The sequence below is a fragment of the Salvelinus fontinalis genome, chromosome 18 (genome assembly GCF_029448725.1).
Source record: "Salvelinus fontinalis isolate EN_2023a chromosome 18, ASM2944872v1, whole genome shotgun sequence".
NCBI classification, from domain to species: Eukaryota; Metazoa; Chordata; class Actinopteri; order Salmoniformes; family Salmonidae; genus Salvelinus; species Salvelinus fontinalis.
The window spans coordinates 57,795,319-57,814,251 of record NC_074682.1 but is presented as its reverse complement, the minus strand read 5'-3'; the positions used below and the strand labels follow the sequence as shown (position 1 = coordinate 57,814,251).

The 18,933-nt window shown below is 43.6% G+C and overlaps 1 protein-coding gene across 2 annotated transcripts in view; it reads left to right on the top strand.

Moving 5' to 3' along the window:
- The first annotated feature begins 969 nt into the window (after window positions 1–969).
- Window positions 970–18,933, top strand: part of atg7 (ATG7 autophagy related 7 homolog (S. cerevisiae)) — a 98,760-nt gene continuing 80,796 nt past the window's right edge. Inside the window, exons 1-12 of one of the 2 annotated variants that reach the window (XM_055869910.1) lie at window positions 970–1,656; window positions 2,590–2,794; window positions 3,196–3,250; window positions 3,778–3,895; window positions 4,126–4,203; window positions 4,684–4,800; window positions 6,480–6,626; window positions 8,257–8,345; window positions 10,875–11,002; window positions 13,576–13,666; window positions 13,751–13,895; window positions 18,127–18,285. In XM_055869910.1, coding sequence (XP_055725885.1) covers window positions 2,629–2,794; window positions 3,196–3,250; window positions 3,778–3,895; window positions 4,126–4,203; window positions 4,684–4,800; window positions 6,480–6,626; window positions 8,257–8,345; window positions 10,875–11,002; window positions 13,576–13,666; window positions 13,751–13,895; window positions 18,127–18,285 — 1,293 coding nt within the window. In that variant the 5' untranslated portion in view covers window positions 970–1,656; window positions 2,590–2,628. The other variant, XM_055869911.1, reaches the window with a different exon arrangement.

Below are 18,933 nucleotides of genomic sequence, written 5' to 3'. Positions count from 1 at the left end.
GCCTATGCAACTTTGCAAACTGTTATACTGTACTTCCCTTACCAAAAATATTTATACAAAAAGACATACATCTCAAAGTATTTCAGTGGTTTGTCTTTAATTGAGGGGGCGCTAGTGTACACTAAACCTTACTGCTGTAACTCAGAGCTCACACTGTAGTAAACAATGAACATGATATGTTTACATTCTACTATAAAAAAAGAAGCTTTTTAACATTTACTAAATACATTTACTCATAGCTCACTCTCTATGTAGACAAAATGTCAATATCTGTAAATAATGTGTTGGCCACATCCTGAGTTGAGGTCATGCAAGCCACCATAATTATAGTTATTTTCACTTTGGCCTTAATAATCTGGGTAAATACATTATTGGGGATTAAAAAGACTGATGGCCAAATATGTGAATAGCTGGACTACAGAGAATTACCTCCGAAGGCTATACTGACAAACATCCAGACATTTACAACGATTTTCTAGTGTATTGGAATCAGCTATTCCTCTCCCCAGTGGAACCAAAACACATGACTCACAAACTGTTCCAATTCACTCCCTAACCCTTCACGGTGAGCTGATCTGTAAAGTGTTGGCTATTTGGTGGAAGCTCCACTACTACACTGTTTATACCTATCCACTGTTCAGAGCTGTAAACAACGGTTAGGGACATTCAGCTAGAGACAGGTCAGGGGCTCCTACTGATGTCCATTGGCTCTTGTCCATCTAACTTCTATGCACATAAGTGGTGGCATGAAATTGGACACAGAAATACACATGCATCTACTTTGTCTATGGACCCAATGGAATATAGCTAGTTTATCTTTACATGTTACAGTGATGTGAATACTTTATTGATTAGGATAATTGGGAAATGATTAGAAGCTAAAGTAGGTTGGTGCTGCATGGAAGAACTGCCTGTGTAGTACCAGCCTAGCTGGTTGGTTTAACTCAACCAACTAAATAACCAATGAAGTTGAGTGCATGGAATGTGGCTCAACACGAAAATCCTCATTTGACATGACTTCTAGAGCATGCTTTTCTACAGAAGACACATGCGACTATGTCCCCTCTTTTTGGCCTGGTTTGAAGGACTATCCGTCAACTTACTTCCTGGGGATTTTTTTGTTCATTAATTAGTTAATTAGCTGGGTTGTTAGCTTGGCATCATTGCTAACTATCAACAAAAAAAAACATTTATAGTTTTATTGGCTCATCCGGGCAGAAAATTAGTAACGTCGAGATGAGGAGTGGAGCGTACAAGTTTCTGTCCGTTTTTTCTTGTCTCATTGTTTGCGGTTTCATGTTCATGTTTTGGTTTTTCGTTTTTTACTCTATGGTACTTGCGCCATAACTTACAACTGGAATTTATTTTACAGTTAGCTAGCTATTTAGCACAGACAGCTAGCTAAGTTCGCTAACGTTAGATTTACCAAGTTGGCATCGGCGATTTTGTCCCCCCACAAAGCAACCCAAACTGACAAGTTGTAGCCAGTAAAAGATTGAGTCCTAATTTACTTAGCTACATACCAATCAACAGAAAGAGACAAATGTAGCAACTGTTAGCAAACGGCTAACTAGCAACAACATTGTGCACATACCCACAGTGCATTGCGGCAACGACAGATCACATGATCTGAATAAGGAAGCGAGGTGTATTTGGGTAAGTGTTTCACGGGTCAAACAAATAACATGTAAACGCACTTCTCCCTGTGTTCAACAGCTGTATGTAGCTAAGTGACATATCCTTTGGCTCAGTTAAACTTGTCGTGTTTGGTGTTTATGTGCATGACAGGAGCCTTGTAATCGACTCCACCGTGGAACAGCATGACTACTCTAGTGCTGTCGGTAGCTAGCTAGCTGTTGTCATGTAGACTAGCCATGCAGGAAACCACAGCTGGCTGCTGTAATCATGTTATTGAAACAGAAGATGTAATACAATCAGATAATTCATATCTCCCAGGCAGCTGAGTATACAAGCTGCCAGATCTCGTGTGTGTGTGTGTGTGTGTGTGTGTGTGTGTGTGTGTGTGTGTGTGTGTGTGTGTGTGTGTGTGTAGAATAGACGTATAAGTGAATTGAATAGTGTTGCCACACGACAGTTAACTAGCTAGGGACAACTCCCTAACAACACTATTGAAAAGTTCCTTTTCTCACTCTACCAGCACACCCAGAGTCACACAACAATACATTATTAACATGTTAACATATAATGTTATTACATTATTAACACTAGTTATACACTCCAACATCTCCAGTAAATAATAGTTGGAAAACTTTTGTAGGAGATGACCCTTAATGGAGTCCAGTTGTTAATCGACATGTTAATCAACGTGCTAAAAATAATGTAAAGTAGCTATATCAGTTCCTTAAATTGCTTCCTGTCATGAACAACTTTACTTCTCTCTGCTTTCTTCTCTCTTCTCTCCCTTTTCCTCTTATTTTAATTTCTCCTCTTCTCCAATCATCTCTCACCTCTCATCTCTCATTCCCCCCCCACCCCCTCATCTCATCTCTTATCCCCCCCCTCTCATCTCTTATTCCCCTCATCTCATCTCTTATTCCCCCCCACCCCCTCTCTCATGTCTTCATATAGATTGTATCTGAGCATCAAGGAACAGGAGCGGTGATAGAGATGGCTTCTGTGCCCGTAGACAAAGACAGTGCAGATCAGAAGCTGCAGTTTGCTCCCTTCTCCAGTGCCTTAGAGGCAGGCTTCTGGCACCAGCTCACTCAGAAGAAACTCAACGACTACCGACTGGATGACAGTCCCAAGAATATCAAAGGCTACTACTACAATGGTGAGGAATGAAACAATGAGGAACATTCCTGGACAATTGGGTGACTGTCTCTCTCTGGACTCGGTTCTTCAATGTTGACAGCTGTCACGTGTAAAATGGAGAGAGATATACACAGTATTATGTAATATTATATATTTTCATACTAGTAAAAAAAGAATTGCAAAATAATATCCAAGGGTACATACTACTACAATGGTGACTTTATACCTATAGGCTACCTACCTATACACTTACATTTTAGTGGCCTAACAAACCTGGCTTTGTGTGACTGTCTTGCCTTGGTTCAGCCATGTTCATTGTTGATAGCTGTCACAAGTGAAATGGAGACTACTTGTGAGACACAATTGTGTGGGTTTGCAAAAAGTATCGTTTTTGATACCTGTGATTTGTCTTTGAACTAGGCGATCCGGTCGGCCTCCCTACTCGCCTGACTTTGGAGTTTAGTGCATTTGAGGCGTAAGTATTAGAGCTACACACATAGGAAAAAAGGGTTCTTTGGCTGTCCCAATAGGAGAACCCTTTTTTGTTCCAGATAGAACCCTCTGTTGAAAGGGTTCTACCTGGTACCAAAAGGGGTTCTTCAAAGGGTTCTCCTATTGGGGACAACCGAAGAACCCTTTTCGGGTCTACATGGCAACTATTTCCCCCTAAGATTATAGACATCGCTCACTTTTTATTTTACCTTTATTTAAAAAGACAAGTCTGTTAAGAACAAATTCTTATTTTCAATGACGGCCTTGTTCAGGGGCAGAACGACAGATTTGTACCTTGTCAGCTCGGGGATTTGAACTTGCAACCTTTCGATTACTAGTCCAATGCTCTAACCACTAGGCTACCCTGCCGTCCCAGGGTAGCCTTGACTTTGACTGGTACAGTATGTCTTCTATCTCTCTAGTGAGGGCTAACAAATGGGATATGGAATGTGAGATACACAAAGTGAAATAGACATGTGTTCATCATGTTGCTCCTGATCCATTGTGTAGGGATGGCCCCAGCCCAGCCCGCTGCTGTCCCGTCACAGGGACCCTGTACAACACCAACACACTGGAGGCCTTCAAGACCTCAGACAAAAAAGCACTGCTGGAAAAACAGGCCACGGAGGTAAGGCCCATTGATAGACATGTAAACATATATTACATATGTAGAAATACACTACAGCTGTCTATGGAAAGACCCACTTATCTATAAATAAACATCGCTCCTCAAGGAGCATAGGCCATTGACATATATTCTTACTACATGAGGCCATCTTGTAATTGTGTTTAATATGTTAGCTTCTTATGTAGTCAGGAAATATCTCGTGTTTCAGTTCCCTTTCTTGTCTTTGCCAGATTTGGGATTCCATACAGTCCGGTGATGCTCTCAAGGACCCATCCCTCCTCTGCAAATTCCTTTTGCTGACTTATGCAGTGCGTAAAACATGGTTTTGTATAAGTTTATAATATAGTATATAATATATATTACTTTTACGATGGGTTCTGTTCACTGCATTTAAGTGTTCTTTCTGTCTCTCTCTTTCTGTCTCTTTCTGTCTCTGTCTCTCTCTTTCTGTCTCTGTCTCTCTCTTTCTGTCTCTCTCTTTCTGTCTCTCTCTCTTTCTGTCTCTCTCTCTTTCTGTCTTTGTCTCTCTTGGTCTGTCTCTTTCTTTCTGTCTCTGTCTCTCTCTTTCGGTCTCTCTCTTTCTGTCTTTGTCTCTTGGTCTGTCTCTTTCTGTCTCTGTCTCTCTCTGTCTCTGTCTCTCTCTGTCTCTCTCTCTCTCTGTCTCTCTCTCTTTCTGTCTCTCTCTCTTTCTGTCTTTGTCTCTCTTGGTCTGTCTCTTTCTTTCTGTCTCTGTCTCTCTGTCTCTCTCTCTTTCTGTCTCTCTTGGTCTGTCTCTCTCTCTCTGCCAGGACCTGAAGAAGTACCACTTCTACTACTGGTTCTGTTTCCCAGCTCTCTGTTTCTCTGAGGGAATTAAGATCCTCAAGGAGCCGGCTACATTAGAACAAGTCTTCTCTTCTAAACAGGTACTCACAGTTTATACATAGATTAGTGTGGTCCAATGTACATCCTCTAAAGTAGGTTACTGAGTGTTGTGTTGTGGGTGTGTGTGTGTGAGTCAACCAGAGCATCACTAGAGTATGTGTGTTTGCGTGGGTGTGTGTGAACAGGATCTCTGCTTATCACCTGCCTCTTGACCCACAATAATCTGGAATGTTCTGGGGAGTCAACTTTACGACTGTAAAAGTCAAACATAGAACACAGATAGTAGGGGAATACAGAGTCATTCTGGGGTGAACCAGGTTACCAACATGACTGTCACATATGTGGGGAAGGACTGGGACTAGGGTTGTAAAATTCTAGTTACTTCCCCGAACTATAAACTATCAAAATAAAGAAAGTCACACTCCATGTAACTCCCAGCAATTTAATGGGTATTTACCAACGATTCGGCATCACTGTGCCTTCACATCACTGATGCCGAAAAGTTGGTAAATACCCATTAAATTGTTGGGAGATTATACATGGAGTGTGCTACTTTCTTTATTTTGATAGTTTATAGTTTATTCGCCGTTAGTCAGCACCTCCACACAAACTATTATTCTGGGGTGTGCGTCAACTCATGTTATTTTACTTCCCCGGACTTACCAGGTTTTCCCTAATAAATGATAGGAAGGAAAACAGAATTTATGGACATTTTTGGGGGAAAAGTTACAGGAATCTTGCAATCCTAGGAAAGACTATACAGACAGTCTGGGTGAAATGTAGGTTAGGTTGAGGTATGGATGTTGCGGTGACCGTATTACCGCCACACCGGCGGTCACGAGTCATGATAGCAGTCAAATTCCACGTGACCATTTAGTCACGATAATTAGGCTTCTCCAAGCTCTGATGCTGCTGATGGTCATTAGTAGCCTACCAAAACTTGCTAACTGCCTGGTACTCAGCACTCTATTGTCCCTCTAATCACTCTGACATCAATGTAAATGTAATGGAACATCCAATCAAACACTTCATGAGAGCCCATGAGCTCATGTTGAGCAACATTTCTATAGGCTATGCATTTGAGGGAGAAAACAGAGTGATGGCCTCTGTTAAAAAGAGGAGGATCCCATCAACTTTCTATAGGCTAGGCCTAACATATTTATTTCTAAACTTTCCTAATTTAAGCAGGGCTTATAATGTGAAGAAATAACCTAATAGTTTATTAACATTTTAAGCTAAACGTTCTGATCTGTTGTGTCAACCACAATGCTTAAAAAATTTTTTTTTTATGCTAGTGGTTTTATTATTTTGGGATCTATCGCATCCCACAACTGTCCCAGACTATGTTTGGAATATTTATTTATCGCTCAGAATAGAATAGGTCAACTGTTGTACTATGGGGGATAGTAGATTGACAGGCTAGTGTTTTTGCTGTTCGTTAGGCCTACTCATCTGGTTGGCTGATGAAAAGTAAATGTGGACAGTTCTTCCAATATCTTCAATATGCACCTTGGAATTGGATAAGGACGTGCGCAGCTACCTCCCCGATGTGTCTGTCTTCCCCTGACAGTTATTTGCTTGACAATCACCGGCTGATGAAGTTTCGTGACAGCCACAGCCCTAGGTTGAGGGCTGGATGTCTCCTATACAGACAGCATTGGGGTGAACTGAAGGTTAGGTTGAGGACTGTGTTGATCTATACCCTGTCTCTTCCCACCAGACCTCAGCCTTACAGGCAGCCTATGACAGTCTGTGCAGTGAAACAGGGACCTCAGCTGTTCCTTACTTCCTGATCAAGTACACAGAGGATGCTGTCCAGGTGGCCCAGCTACGAGACTGGGACAGCTTCAACACTGATCTCAACAAGGTCAGTAGTGGCGTTGGGGACAAAGAGTTATGCTGATCAGAATGGCTCATATTGTTGGGTCTGTAATGGGAGGACTGTTCTTGTTTCTCTATTTCTATGTGGGATATGGCAATCATTATTAATCACATTTCCATCCACAGTTTCTATGCAGTGAAGTATACACAATCACCACAGCTGTGATGGAAACAGGAAGTTTCAGTGTCATTTTATAAATGTTTGTTCGATTGACATCTTTTTTTGTCGGTAAAATTAATTATTAGAGAAATGAGTAGACCTAATGGTAGTTTACCATGCCTTCTAAGGGGTTGAGTAGGTACCCAGGCTAGTTTACCATGCCCTTTAAGGTGTTGAGTGGGTAGCCAGGCTAGTTTACCTTGCCCTCTAAGGGGTTGAGTGGGTAGCCAGGCTAGTTTAACATTCCCTCTAAGGGGTTGAGTGGGTAGCCAGGCTAGTTTAACATTCCCTCTAAGGGGTTGAGTAGACCTAATGGGTAGCCAGGCTAGTTTACCTTGCCCTCTAAGGGGTTGAGTGTGTAGCCAGGCTAGTTTACCTTGCCCTCTAAGGGGTTTAGTGTATAGCCAGGCTAGTTTACCTTGCCCTCTAAGGGGTTGAGTGTGTAACCAGGCTAGTTTACCTTGCCTTCTAAGGGGTTGAGTGGGTAGCCAGGCTAGTTTACCTTGCCCTCTAAGGGGTTGAGTGTATAGCCAGGCTAGTTTACCTTGCCCTCTAAGGGGTTGAGTGTATAGCCAGGCTAGTTTACCATGCCCTCTAAGGGGTTGAGTGTATAGCCAGGCTAGTTTACCTTGCCTTCTAACGTGTTGAGTAGGTACCCAGGCTAGTTTACCATTCCCTCTAAGGGGTTGAGTGGGTAGCCAGGCTAGTTTACCATTCCCTCTAAGGGGTTGAGTGGGTAGCCAGGCAAGTTTAACATTCCCTCTAAGGGGTTGAGTAGGTAGCCAGGCTAGTTTACCTTGCCCTCTAAGGGGTTGAGTAGGTACCCAGGCTAGTTTACCTTGCCCTTTAAGGGGTTGAGTGTATAGCCAGGCTAGTTTACATGCCCTTTAAGGGGTTGAGTGCGTAGCCAGGCTAGTTTACCATGCCCTTTAAGGGGTTGAGTTTATAGCCAGGCTAGTTTACCTTGCCCTCTAAGGGGTTGAGTAGGTAGCCAGGCTAGTGTACCTTGCCCTCTAAGGGGTTGAGTGGGTGGCCAGGCTAGTTTACCATGCCTCTAAGGGTTTGAGTAGACCTAATCCATGCCTGGAAAATACACCCCAACACCATAAGAGGTACCAGAACCCTCATTTACTGATGCATTTACCTGTACATACTCCTCTTTGCTCACTGTGGAGTAAAACTGGAATATCAATATGCGGATAAGGATGTCCTATATTGGCGGTTAGATTTAATGGCACAATAAACATTACACTGTGCGTGTGGGAGTTTTTACATGTCCTGCCTTTGCACTTTACTTCCTGGTTCATTCAGGTAAGGTCTCTATGAAGTCACTGATGTTTCTTGGCACAATCCACAATCCTCTTGTGTGAAGTCTCCCTTAGAAAAGTGGTATTTTGGCCTCAATGAGACTTCTTGGTTTAAAGGTTAGGTCAAATATGCTTTGTTAATATTGCAGGTAACCGTGGGTGTGTATGACCCCTGCACTTTGCCCCAGCATCCAGGATGGCCTCTGAGGAATCTGCTGTTTCTCCTAGCCAGCAAATGGTAAATAACGAAAATCCCAAACATAACATCATCAATCACATCCCACACTACTGGGAGGGGATGAGTACACATCTCTCCACTGTATATTCCAGTAGATATAACTAACAGGTTATTATAGAAAGCATCCCTCCCCTGTATATTCCAGTAGTTATAACTAACAGGTTATTATAGATCACATCCCTCCCCTGTATATTCCAGTAGTTATAACATACTAACAGGTTATTATAGATCACATCCCTCCCCTGTATATTCCAGTAGTTATAACATACTAACAGGTTATTATAGAACACATCCCTCCGCTGTATATTCCAGTAGTTATAACTAACAGGTTATTATAGAACACACCCCTCCCCTGTATATTCCAGTAGTTATAACCGACTAACAGGTTATTATAGAACACATCCCTCCCCTGTATATTCCAGTAGTTATAGCTAACAGGTTATTATAGAACACATCCCTCCCCTGTATATTCCACTAGTTATAACTAACAGGTTATTATAGAAAGCATCCCTCCCCTGTATATTCCAGTAGTTATAACTAACAGGTTATTATAGAAAGCATCCCTCCCCTGTATATTCCAGTAGTTATAACTAACAGGTTATTATAGAAAGCATCCCTCCCCTGTATATTCCAGTAGTTATAACATACTAACAGGTTATTATAGAACACATCCCTCCCCTGTATATTCCAGTAGTTATAACTAACAGGTTATTATAGAACACATCCCTCCCCAGTATATTCCAGTAGTTATAGCTAACAGGTTATTATAGAACACATCCCTCCCCTGTATATTCCAGTAGTTATAACTGACTAACAGGTTATTATAGATCACATCCCCCCCTGTATATTCCAGTAGTTATAACTAACAGGTTATTATAGAACACATCCCTCCCCTGTATATTCCAGTAGTTATAACTAACAGGTTATTATAGAACACATGCCTCCCCTGTATATTCCAGTAGTTATAACTAACAGGTTATTATAGAACACATCCCTCCCCAGTATATTCCAGTAGTTATAACTAACAGGTTATTATAGAACACATCCCTCCCCTGTATATTCCAGTAGTTATAACTAACAGGTTATTATAGAACACATCCCTCCCCTGTATATTCCAGTAGTTATAACTAACAGGTTATTATAGAACACATCCCTCCCCTGTATATTCCAGTAGTTATAACTAACAGGTTATTATAGAACACATCCCTCCCCTGTATATTCCAGTAGTTATAACTAACAGGTTATTATAGAACACATCCCTCCCCTGTATATTCCAGTAGTTATAACTGACTAACAGGTTATTATAGATCACATCCCTCCCCAGTATATTCCAGTAGTTATAACTAACAGGTTATTATAGAACACATCCCTCCCCTGTATATTCCAGTAGTTATAACATACTAACAGGTTATTATAGATCACATCCCCCCCTGTATATTCCAGTAGTTATAACTAACAGGTTATTATAGAACACATCCCTCCCCTGTATATTCCAGTAGTTATAACTAACAGGTTATTATAGAACACATGCCTCCCCTGTATATTCCAGTAGTTATAACTAACAGGTTATTATAGAACACATCCCTCCCCAGTATATTCCAGTAGTTATAACTAACAGGTTATTATAGAACACATCCCTCCCCTGTATATTCCAGTAGTTATAACTAACAGGTTATTATAGAACACATCCCTCCCCTGTATATTCCAGTAGTTATAACTAACAGGTTATTATAGAACACATCCCTCCCCTGTATATTCCAGTAGTTATAACTAACAGGTTATTATAGAACACATCCCTCCCCTATATATTCCAGTAGTTATAACTAACAGGTTATTATAGAACACATCCCTCCCCTGTATATTCCAGTAGTTATAACTGACTAACAGGTTATTATAGATCACATCCCTCCCCAGTATATTCCAGTAGTTATAACTAACAGGTTATTATAGAACACATCCCTCCCCTGTATATTCCAGTAGTTATAACATACTAACAGGTTATTATAGAACACATCCCTCCCCAGTATATTCCAGTAGTTATAACATACTAACAGGTTATTATAGAACACATCTCTCCCCTGTATATTCCAGTAGTTATAACATACTAACAAGTTATTATAGTAAGTTATATGTGGCTAATATTAGATGAAGTCTTGAAATTGGAAATCTGCTGTTTCTCATAACCAGCAGATGGTAAATCCCCACACTAGCTTACATAAAGTGAAACTGAGAAGCACAGTGTGAGTGATCTTGTACCAGGAAGGGATGAGCACCAATCCGCCTTTATATTCCAGTACACCTCTCTCTTCCTTTCCTGTGCATGACTAAGCTGTCAGTAAATAACTATTATTGTTAATATTAGCTAGATAAAGCTTGGCTGTGTGTGTGAAGTCATGAGGTATGTTCCTACACAGCGTTTTGACCTGTACAGCGTGGCAAGCTAATGTAAACACTATGATACGGAGATATCTACGTGTTAGCATTTCTCTCTCTCTCTGTGTGTGGTGTGTGTGTGTGTGTGTGTACCAGGGGCTCCCAGCTAGATGTGGTGGAGGTGATGTGTTTCAGAGACAGGACTCTTCAGGGTAGCAGGAACGTTCAGCACAGCATCGTGTTCCAGGTCAAACTACCGATCCCTGAGCAGTCTGTCAATGCAGGTAAACACACACATCCCACCGTTTCCCGCTCTGCGGAGCCACGGGGCTGAGAAAACACACAAAGCCTGGCCTTTTTATCTGGCGGACAGGAGCGAGGGATGGGGAGATGGGAGCGAGGGATGGGAGCGAGGGATGGGAGCGAGGGATGGGAGCGAGGGATGGGGAGATGGGAGCGAGGGATGGGGAGATGGGAGCGAGGGGATGGGGAGAGAGATGGGGAGACCGAGATGAGACTGGGGAAAGGGAGACGAGAGCGAGGGATGGGGAGACAGAAGGAGAGGGAGGCGAGGGATGAGGAGAGGGAGGCGAGGGATGAGGAGAGGGAGGCGAGGGATGAGGAGAGGGAGGCGAGGGATGAGGAGAGGGAGGCGAGGGATGAGGAGAGGGAGGCGAGAGCGAGGGATGGGGAGACGGAGGGAGACGAGAGCGGGGGATGGGGAGAGGGTGACGGGGGGAGAGGGATTTAAATGTTAATGCAGAGACCACCACCTCTCCCTTGGTGGGGTTTGATCGGCTCAAGATCCCAAACAGTGCCCTATTCCCATCTTTATATAGTCTTACAGTTTGGTGACGAACAATGCCTTTTCCATTCCTGTTGTTGATCCATCCTCAGTTTTATCCTATCACAGCCATTCAACTCTGTTTTTAAAGTCACCATTGGCCTCATGTTTTAAACCCCTGAGCGGTTTCCTTCCTCTCCGGCAACTGAGTTAGGGAGGACACTTATATCTTTGTAGTGACTGGGTGTATTGATACACCAGCCAAAGTGTATTTAATTACTTCACCCAAAGGAATATTCGATATCTGCTTTCTTTGGGGACTAATCAACCAATAGGCGCCCTTCTTTGCGAGACATTGGAAAACCTCCCTGGTCTTTGTGGTTGAATCTGTGTTTGAAATTCACTGCTCGACAGAAGGACATTACAGAAAATTGTACAGTCGTGGCCAAAAGTTTTGAATGACACAAATATTAATTTTCACAAAGTTTGCTGCTTCAGTGTCTAAATATTTTTGTCAGATGTTACTATGGAATACTGATGTATAATTACAGGCATTTCATAAGTGTCAAAGGCTTTTATTGACAATTACATGAAGTTGATGCAAAGAGTTAATATTTGCAGTGTTGACCCTTCTTTTTCAAGACCTCTGCAATCTGCCCTGGCATGCTGCCAATTAACTTCTGGGCCACATCCTGACTGATGGCAGCCCATTCTTGCAAAAATAAATGCTTGGAGTTTGTCAGAATTTGTGGGGTTTTGTTAGTCCACCCGCCTCTTAAGGATTGACCACAAGTTCTCAATGGGATTAAGGTCTGGGGAGTTTCCTGGCCGTGGTCGCAAAATATCGATGTTTTGTTCCCCACTTAATTTTCCTTATGGCAAGGTCCTCCATCATGCTGGAAAAGGCATTGTTCGTGACCAAACTGTTCCTGGATGGTTGGGAGAAGTTGCTCTCGGAGGATGTGTTGGTACCATTCTTTATTCATATCTGTGTTCTTAGGCAAAATTGTGAGTGAGTCCACTCCCTTGGCTGACAAGCAACCCCACACATGAATGGTCTCAGGATGCTTTACTGTTGGCATGACACAGGACTGATGGTAGCGCTCACCTTGTCTTCTCCGGACAAGCTTTTTCCGGATGCCCCAAACAATCGGAAAGGGGATTCATCAGAGAAAATGACTTTACCACAGTCCTCAGCAGTCCAATCCCTGTACCTTTTGCAGAATATCAGTCTGTCCCTGATGTTTTTCCTGGAGAGAAGTGGCTTCTTTGCTGCCCTTCTTGACACCAGGCCATCCTCCAAAAGTCTTCGCCTCACTGTGCGTGCAGATTCACTCACACCTGCCTGCTGCCATTCCTGAGCAAGCTCTGTACTGGTGGTGCTCCGATCCCGCAGCTGAATCAACTTTAGGAGACGGTCCTGACGCTTGCTGGACTTTCTTGGGCGCCCTGAAGCCTTCTTCACAACAATTGAAATGATCTCCTTGACGTTGTTGATGATGCGATAAATGGTTGATTTAGGTGCAATCTTACTGGCAGCAATAGCCTTGCCTGTGAAGCCTTTTTTGTGCAAAGCAATTATGACGGCACGTGTTTCCATGCAGGTAACCATGGTTGACAGAGGAAGAACAGTGATTCCAAGCACCAGCCTCCTTTTGAAGCTTCCAGTCTGTTATTTGAACTCAATCAGCATGACAGAGTGATCTCCAGCCTTGTCCTTGTCAACACTCACATCTGTATTAACGAGAGAATAACTGACATGATGTCAGCTGGTCATTTTGTGACATGGCTGAAATGCAGTGGAAATGTTTTTTTGGGGGGGATTCAGTTCATTTTCATGGCAAAGAGGGACTTTGCAATTCATTGCAATTCATCTGATCACTCTTCATAACATTCTGGAGTATGTGCAAATTGCCATCATACAAACTGAGGCAGCAGACTTTGTGAAAATTAATATTTGTGTCATTCTCAACTTTTGGCCAAGACTGTCATTTATCAACAGTCTCCTAATCAATAGTATACTCTAATTAATAGTATGTCATTATCAACGGTCTTTGCTTTCTGTTCCCTCAGCGTGTCCAAAGAATGTAGGATGGGAGAAGAACCCTAAAGGGGCCATGGGACCCCGGATGGTCAACCTCAGTGAATGTATGGACCCAAAGAGGTACAATAAACCAAACCAGTCAAGGGTACATCATGAGACTATCTCTATATGTGTCTATCTAACGTACTTTATCTAACACACCAGACTGGCAGAGTCATCAGTGGATCTCAACCTGAAGTTGATGCGTTGGAGGCTGGTGCCTTCTCTGGATCTGGACAAAGTGACTTCTACTAAGTGTCTGCTGCTGGGGGCTGGTACACTGGGCTGCAACGTAGCCAGGACTCTAATGGTGAGGACCTGCAATGTTGAGATGATTCAATTAGATGATGAAATAGAGAACAGGGGGTTTCTACTAAGTGTCTGCTGCTGGGGGCTTGGTACCCCGGGCTGCAACGTAGCCAGGACTCTAATGGTGAGATCCTGCGATGTTTAGATTACATAATGGAAACATAGACTAGCAAGAATATATCCTGTATAACCTTCTGAACAGGTCAAATACAACATGTCAATACACTTCAACATGCTTGAAGTGACTCTAATGCTGAGCTCCTGGTGTCCTCTAGTGACACTTACTGTACATGTAGAGAGAGACTATATATAACATGTAGAGAGAGACTATATATAACATGTAGAGAGAGACTATATATAACATGTAGAGAGAGACTATATATAACATGTAGAGAGAGACTATATATAACATGTAGAGAGAGACTATATATAACATGTAGAGAGAGACTATATATAACATGTAGAGAGAGACTATATATAACATGTAGAGAGAGACTATATATAACATGTAGAGAGAGACTATATATAACATGTAGAGAGAGACTATATATAACATGTAGAGAGAGACTATATATAACATGTAGAGAGAGACTATATATAACATGTAGAGAGAGACTATATATAACATGTAGAGAGAGACTATATATAACATGTAGAGAGAGACTATATATAACATGTAGAGAGAGACTATATATAACATGTAGAGAGAGACTATATATAACATGTAGAGAGAGACTATATATAACATGTAGAGAGAGACTATATATAACATGTAGAGAGAGACTATATATAACATGTAGAGAGAGACTATATATAACATGTAGAGAGAGACTATATATAACATGTAGAGAGAGACTATATATAACATGTAGAGAGAGACTATATATAACATGTAGAGAGAGACTATATATAACATGTAGAGAGAGACTATATATAACATGTAGAGAGAGACTATATATAACATGTAGAGAGAGACTATATATAACATGTAGAGAGAGACTATATATAACATGTAGAGAGAGATGTTATCTTGTTGTTGTTCTGCAGGGCTGGGGAGTGAGATGTTATCTTGTTGTTGTGTTCTGCAGGGCTGGGGAGTGAGATGTTATCTTGTTGTTGTGTTCTGCAGGGCTGGGGAGTGAGATGTTATCTTGTTGTTGTGTTCTGCAGGGCTGGGGAGTGAGATGTTATCTTGTTGTTGTGTTCTGCAGGGCTGGGGAGTGAGATGTTATCTTGTTGTTGTTGTTCTGCAGGGCTGGGGAGTGAGATGTTATCTTGTTGTGTTCTGCAGGGCTGGGGAGTGAGATGTTATCTTGTTGTTGTTGTTCTGCAGGGCTGGGGAGTGAGATGTTATCTTGTTGTGTTCTGCAGGGCTGGGGAGTGAGATGTTATCTTGTTGTTGTTGTTCTGCAGGGCTGGGGAGTGAGATGTTATCTTGTTGTTGTTGTTCTGCAGGGCTGGGGAGTGAGATGTTATCTTGTTGTTGTGTTCTGCAGGGCTGGGGAGTGAGATGTTGTCTTGTTGTTGTTCTGCAGGGCTGGGGAGTGAGATGTTATCTTGTTGTTGTTGTTCTGCAGGGCTGGGGAGTGAGATGTTATCTTGTTGTTGTTCTGCAGGGCTGGGGAGTGAGATGTTATCTTGTTGTTGTTCTGCAGGGCTGGGGAGTGAGATGTTATCTTGTTGTTGTTGTTCTGCAGGGCTGGGGAGTGAGATGTTATCTTGTTGTTGTGTTCTGCAGGGCTGGGGAGTGAGATGTTATCTTGTTGTTGTTGTTCTGCAGGGCTGGGGAGTGAGATGTTATCTTGTTGTTGTTGTTCTGCAGGGCTGGGGAGTGAGATGTTATCTTGTTGTTGTTCTGCAGGGCTGGGGAGTGAGATGTTATCTTGTTGTTGTTGTTCTGCAGGGCTGGGGAGTGAGATGTTATCTTGTTGTTGTTCTGCAGGGCTGGGGAGTGAGATGTTATCTTGTTGTTGTTCTGCAGGGCTGGGGAGTGAGATGTTATCTTGTTGTTCTGCAGGGCTGGGGAGTGAGATGTTATCTTGTTGTTGTTGTTCTGCAGGGCTGGGGAGTGAGATGTTATCTTGTTGTTGTTGTTCTGCAGGGCTGGGGAGTGAGATGTTATCTTGTTGTTGTGTTCTGCAGGGCTGGGGAGTGAGATGTTATCTTGTTGTTGTTGTTCTGCAGGGCTGGGGAGTGAGATGTTGTCTTGTTGTTGTTCTGCAGGGCTGGGGAGTGAGATGTTATATTGTTGTTGTTCTGCAGGGCTGGGGAGTGAGATGTTATCTTGTTGTTGTTCTGCAGGGCTGGGGAGTGAGATGTTATCTTGTTGTTGTTGTTCTGCAGGGCTGGGGAGTGAGATGTTATCTTGTTGTTGTGTTCTGCAGGGCTGGGGAGTGAGATGTTATCTTGTTGTGTTCTGCAGGGCTGGGGAGTGAGATGTTATCTTGTTGTTCTGCAGGGCTGGGGAGTGAGATGTTATCTTGTTGTTGTTGTTCTGCAGGGCTGGGGAGTGAGATGTTATCTTGTTGTGTTCTGCAGGGCTGGGGAGTGAGATGTTATCTTGTTGTTGTTGTTCTGCAGGGCTGGGGAGTGAGATGTTATCTTGTTGTTGTGTTCTGCAGGGCTGGGGAGTGAGATGTTATCTTGTTGTTGTTGTTCTGCAGGGCTGGGGAGTGAGATGTTATCTTGTTGTTGTTGTTCTGCAGGGCTGGGGAGTGAGATGTTGTCTTGTTGTTGTTCTGCAGGGCTGGGGAGTGAGATGTTATATTGTTGTTGTTCTGCAGGGCTGGGGAGTGAGATGTTATCTTGTTGTTGTTGTTCTGCAGGGCTGGGGAGTGAGATGTTATCTTGTTGTTGTTGTTCTGCAGGGCTGGGGAGTGAGATGTTATCTTGTTGTTGTTGTTCTGCAGGGCTGGGGAGTGAGATGTTATCTTGTTGTTGTTGTTCTGCAGGGCTGGGGAGTGAGATGTTGTCTTGTTGTTGTTCTGCAGGGCTGGGGAGTGAGATGTTATCTTGTTGTTGTTCTGCAGGGCTGGGGAGTGAGATGTTATCTTGTTGTTGTTCTGCAGGGCTGGGGAGTGAGATGTTATCTTGTTGTTGTTGTTCTGCAGGGCTGGGGAGTGAGATGTTATCTTGTTGTTGTTGTTCTGCAGGGCTGGGGAGTGAGATGTTATCTTGTTGTTGTTGTTCTGCAGGGCTGGGGAGTGAGATGTTATCTTGTTGTTGTTGTTCTGCAGGGCTGGGGAGTGAGATGTTGTCTTGTTGTTGTTCTGCAGGGCTGGGGAGTGAGATGTTATCTTGTTGTTGTTCTGCAGGGCTGGGGAGTGAGATGTTATCTTGTTGTTCTGCAGGGCTGGGGAGTGAGATGTTATCTTGTTGTTCTGCAGGGCTGGGGAGTGAGATGTTATCTTGTTGTTGTTGTTCTGCAGGGCTGGGGAGTGAGATGTTATCTTGTTGTGTTCTGCAGGGCTGGGGAGTGAGATGTTATCTTGTTGTTGTGTTCTGCAGGGCTGGGGAGTGAGATGTTATCTTGTTGTTGTTGTTCTGCAGGGCTGGGGAGTGAGATGTTATCTTGTTGTTGTTGTTCTGCAGGGCTGGGGAGTGAGATGTTATCTTGTTGTTGTTGTTCTGCAGGGCTGGGGAGTGAGATGTTATCTTGTTGTTCTGCAGGGCTGGGGAGTGAGATGTTGTCTTGTTGTTGTTCTGCAGGGCTGGGGAGTGAGATGTTATCTTGTTGTTCTGCAGGGCTGGGGAGTGAGATGTTATCTTGTTGTTCTGCAGGGCTGGGGAGTGAGATGTTATCTTGTTGTTGTTGTTCTGCAGGGCTGGGGAGTGAGATGTTATCTTGTTGTTGTTGTTCAGCAGGGCTGGGGAGTGAGATGTTATCTTGTTGTTGTTGTTCTGCAGGGCTGGGGAGTGAGATGTTATCTTGTTGTTCTGCAGGGCTGGGGAGTGAGATGTTATCTTGTTGTTCTGCAGGGCTGGGGAGTGAGATGTTATCTTGTTGTTGTGTTCTGCAGGGCTGGGGAGTGAGATGTTATCTTGTTGTTGTTCTGCAGGGCTGGGGAGTGAGATGTTATCTTGTTGTTGTTGTTCTGCAGGGCTGGGGAGTGAGATGTTATCTTGTTGTTGTTGTTCTGCAGGGCTGGGGAGTGAGATGTTATCTTGTTGTTGTTGTTCTGCAGGGCTGGGGAGTGAGATGTTGTTGTTGATGTGTTGTTGTTGTCCTGCAGGGCTGGGGAGTGAGACACATCACGTTTGTGGACAACGCTAAGATCTCTTACTCCAACCCAGTGAGACAGCCGCTGTATGAGTTTGAAGACTGTCTGGGAGGAGGCAAGGCCAAGGCCCTCGCTGCCGTCGACAGACTGGGCAAGATCTTCCCTGGAGTGGTGAGTTCCTGACCTCTGACCTCTAACCCCTGACCCTGGCGTCCAAACAAAACTCTAACCCTCTGTCTCAATAACACCACTTACCCTAACCCTGTCATGGTGAGGCGTTTACACCACAGTCAGCACACAGCTTCAGGGCTTTGTGTGAGCAAGCCCCGCAAACAAATCAGTTGCACTGCACACTGTTTTCTTGGGCCCTGTTTCCTGTGCACCTGCCCGCTTGACGTTGTCTCGTTTTTCCCGAGTGGGGAAGAGGGAGAGCAGGACGCACTGCTGCCTCCTCGGTTGCCTCCTCGGTTGCCTCCTCGGCTGCCTCCTCTGCTGCCTCCTCGGCTGCCTCCTCGGCTGCCTCCTCTGCGGCTGTAGCGTATTTCTTGGCGTTCATGTGGTTCTCCCGAAGCTCACATGCCAAATTCATGATGAAATGTCTCCTGCTTGACTGTCTTGTACAACACGTGCGCGTTGATAGCAGCCATGTTGAGGCATGTTGTAGAACAACAGGCCAGCGGTGAGTACCTCCCTTTTACAGAGTACAGTCCGAGGCAACAGGCCAGCGGTGAGTACCTCCCTTTTACAGGGTACAGTCCGAGGCAACAGGCCAGCGGTGAGTACCTCCCTTTTACAGAGTACAGTCCGAGGCAACAGGCC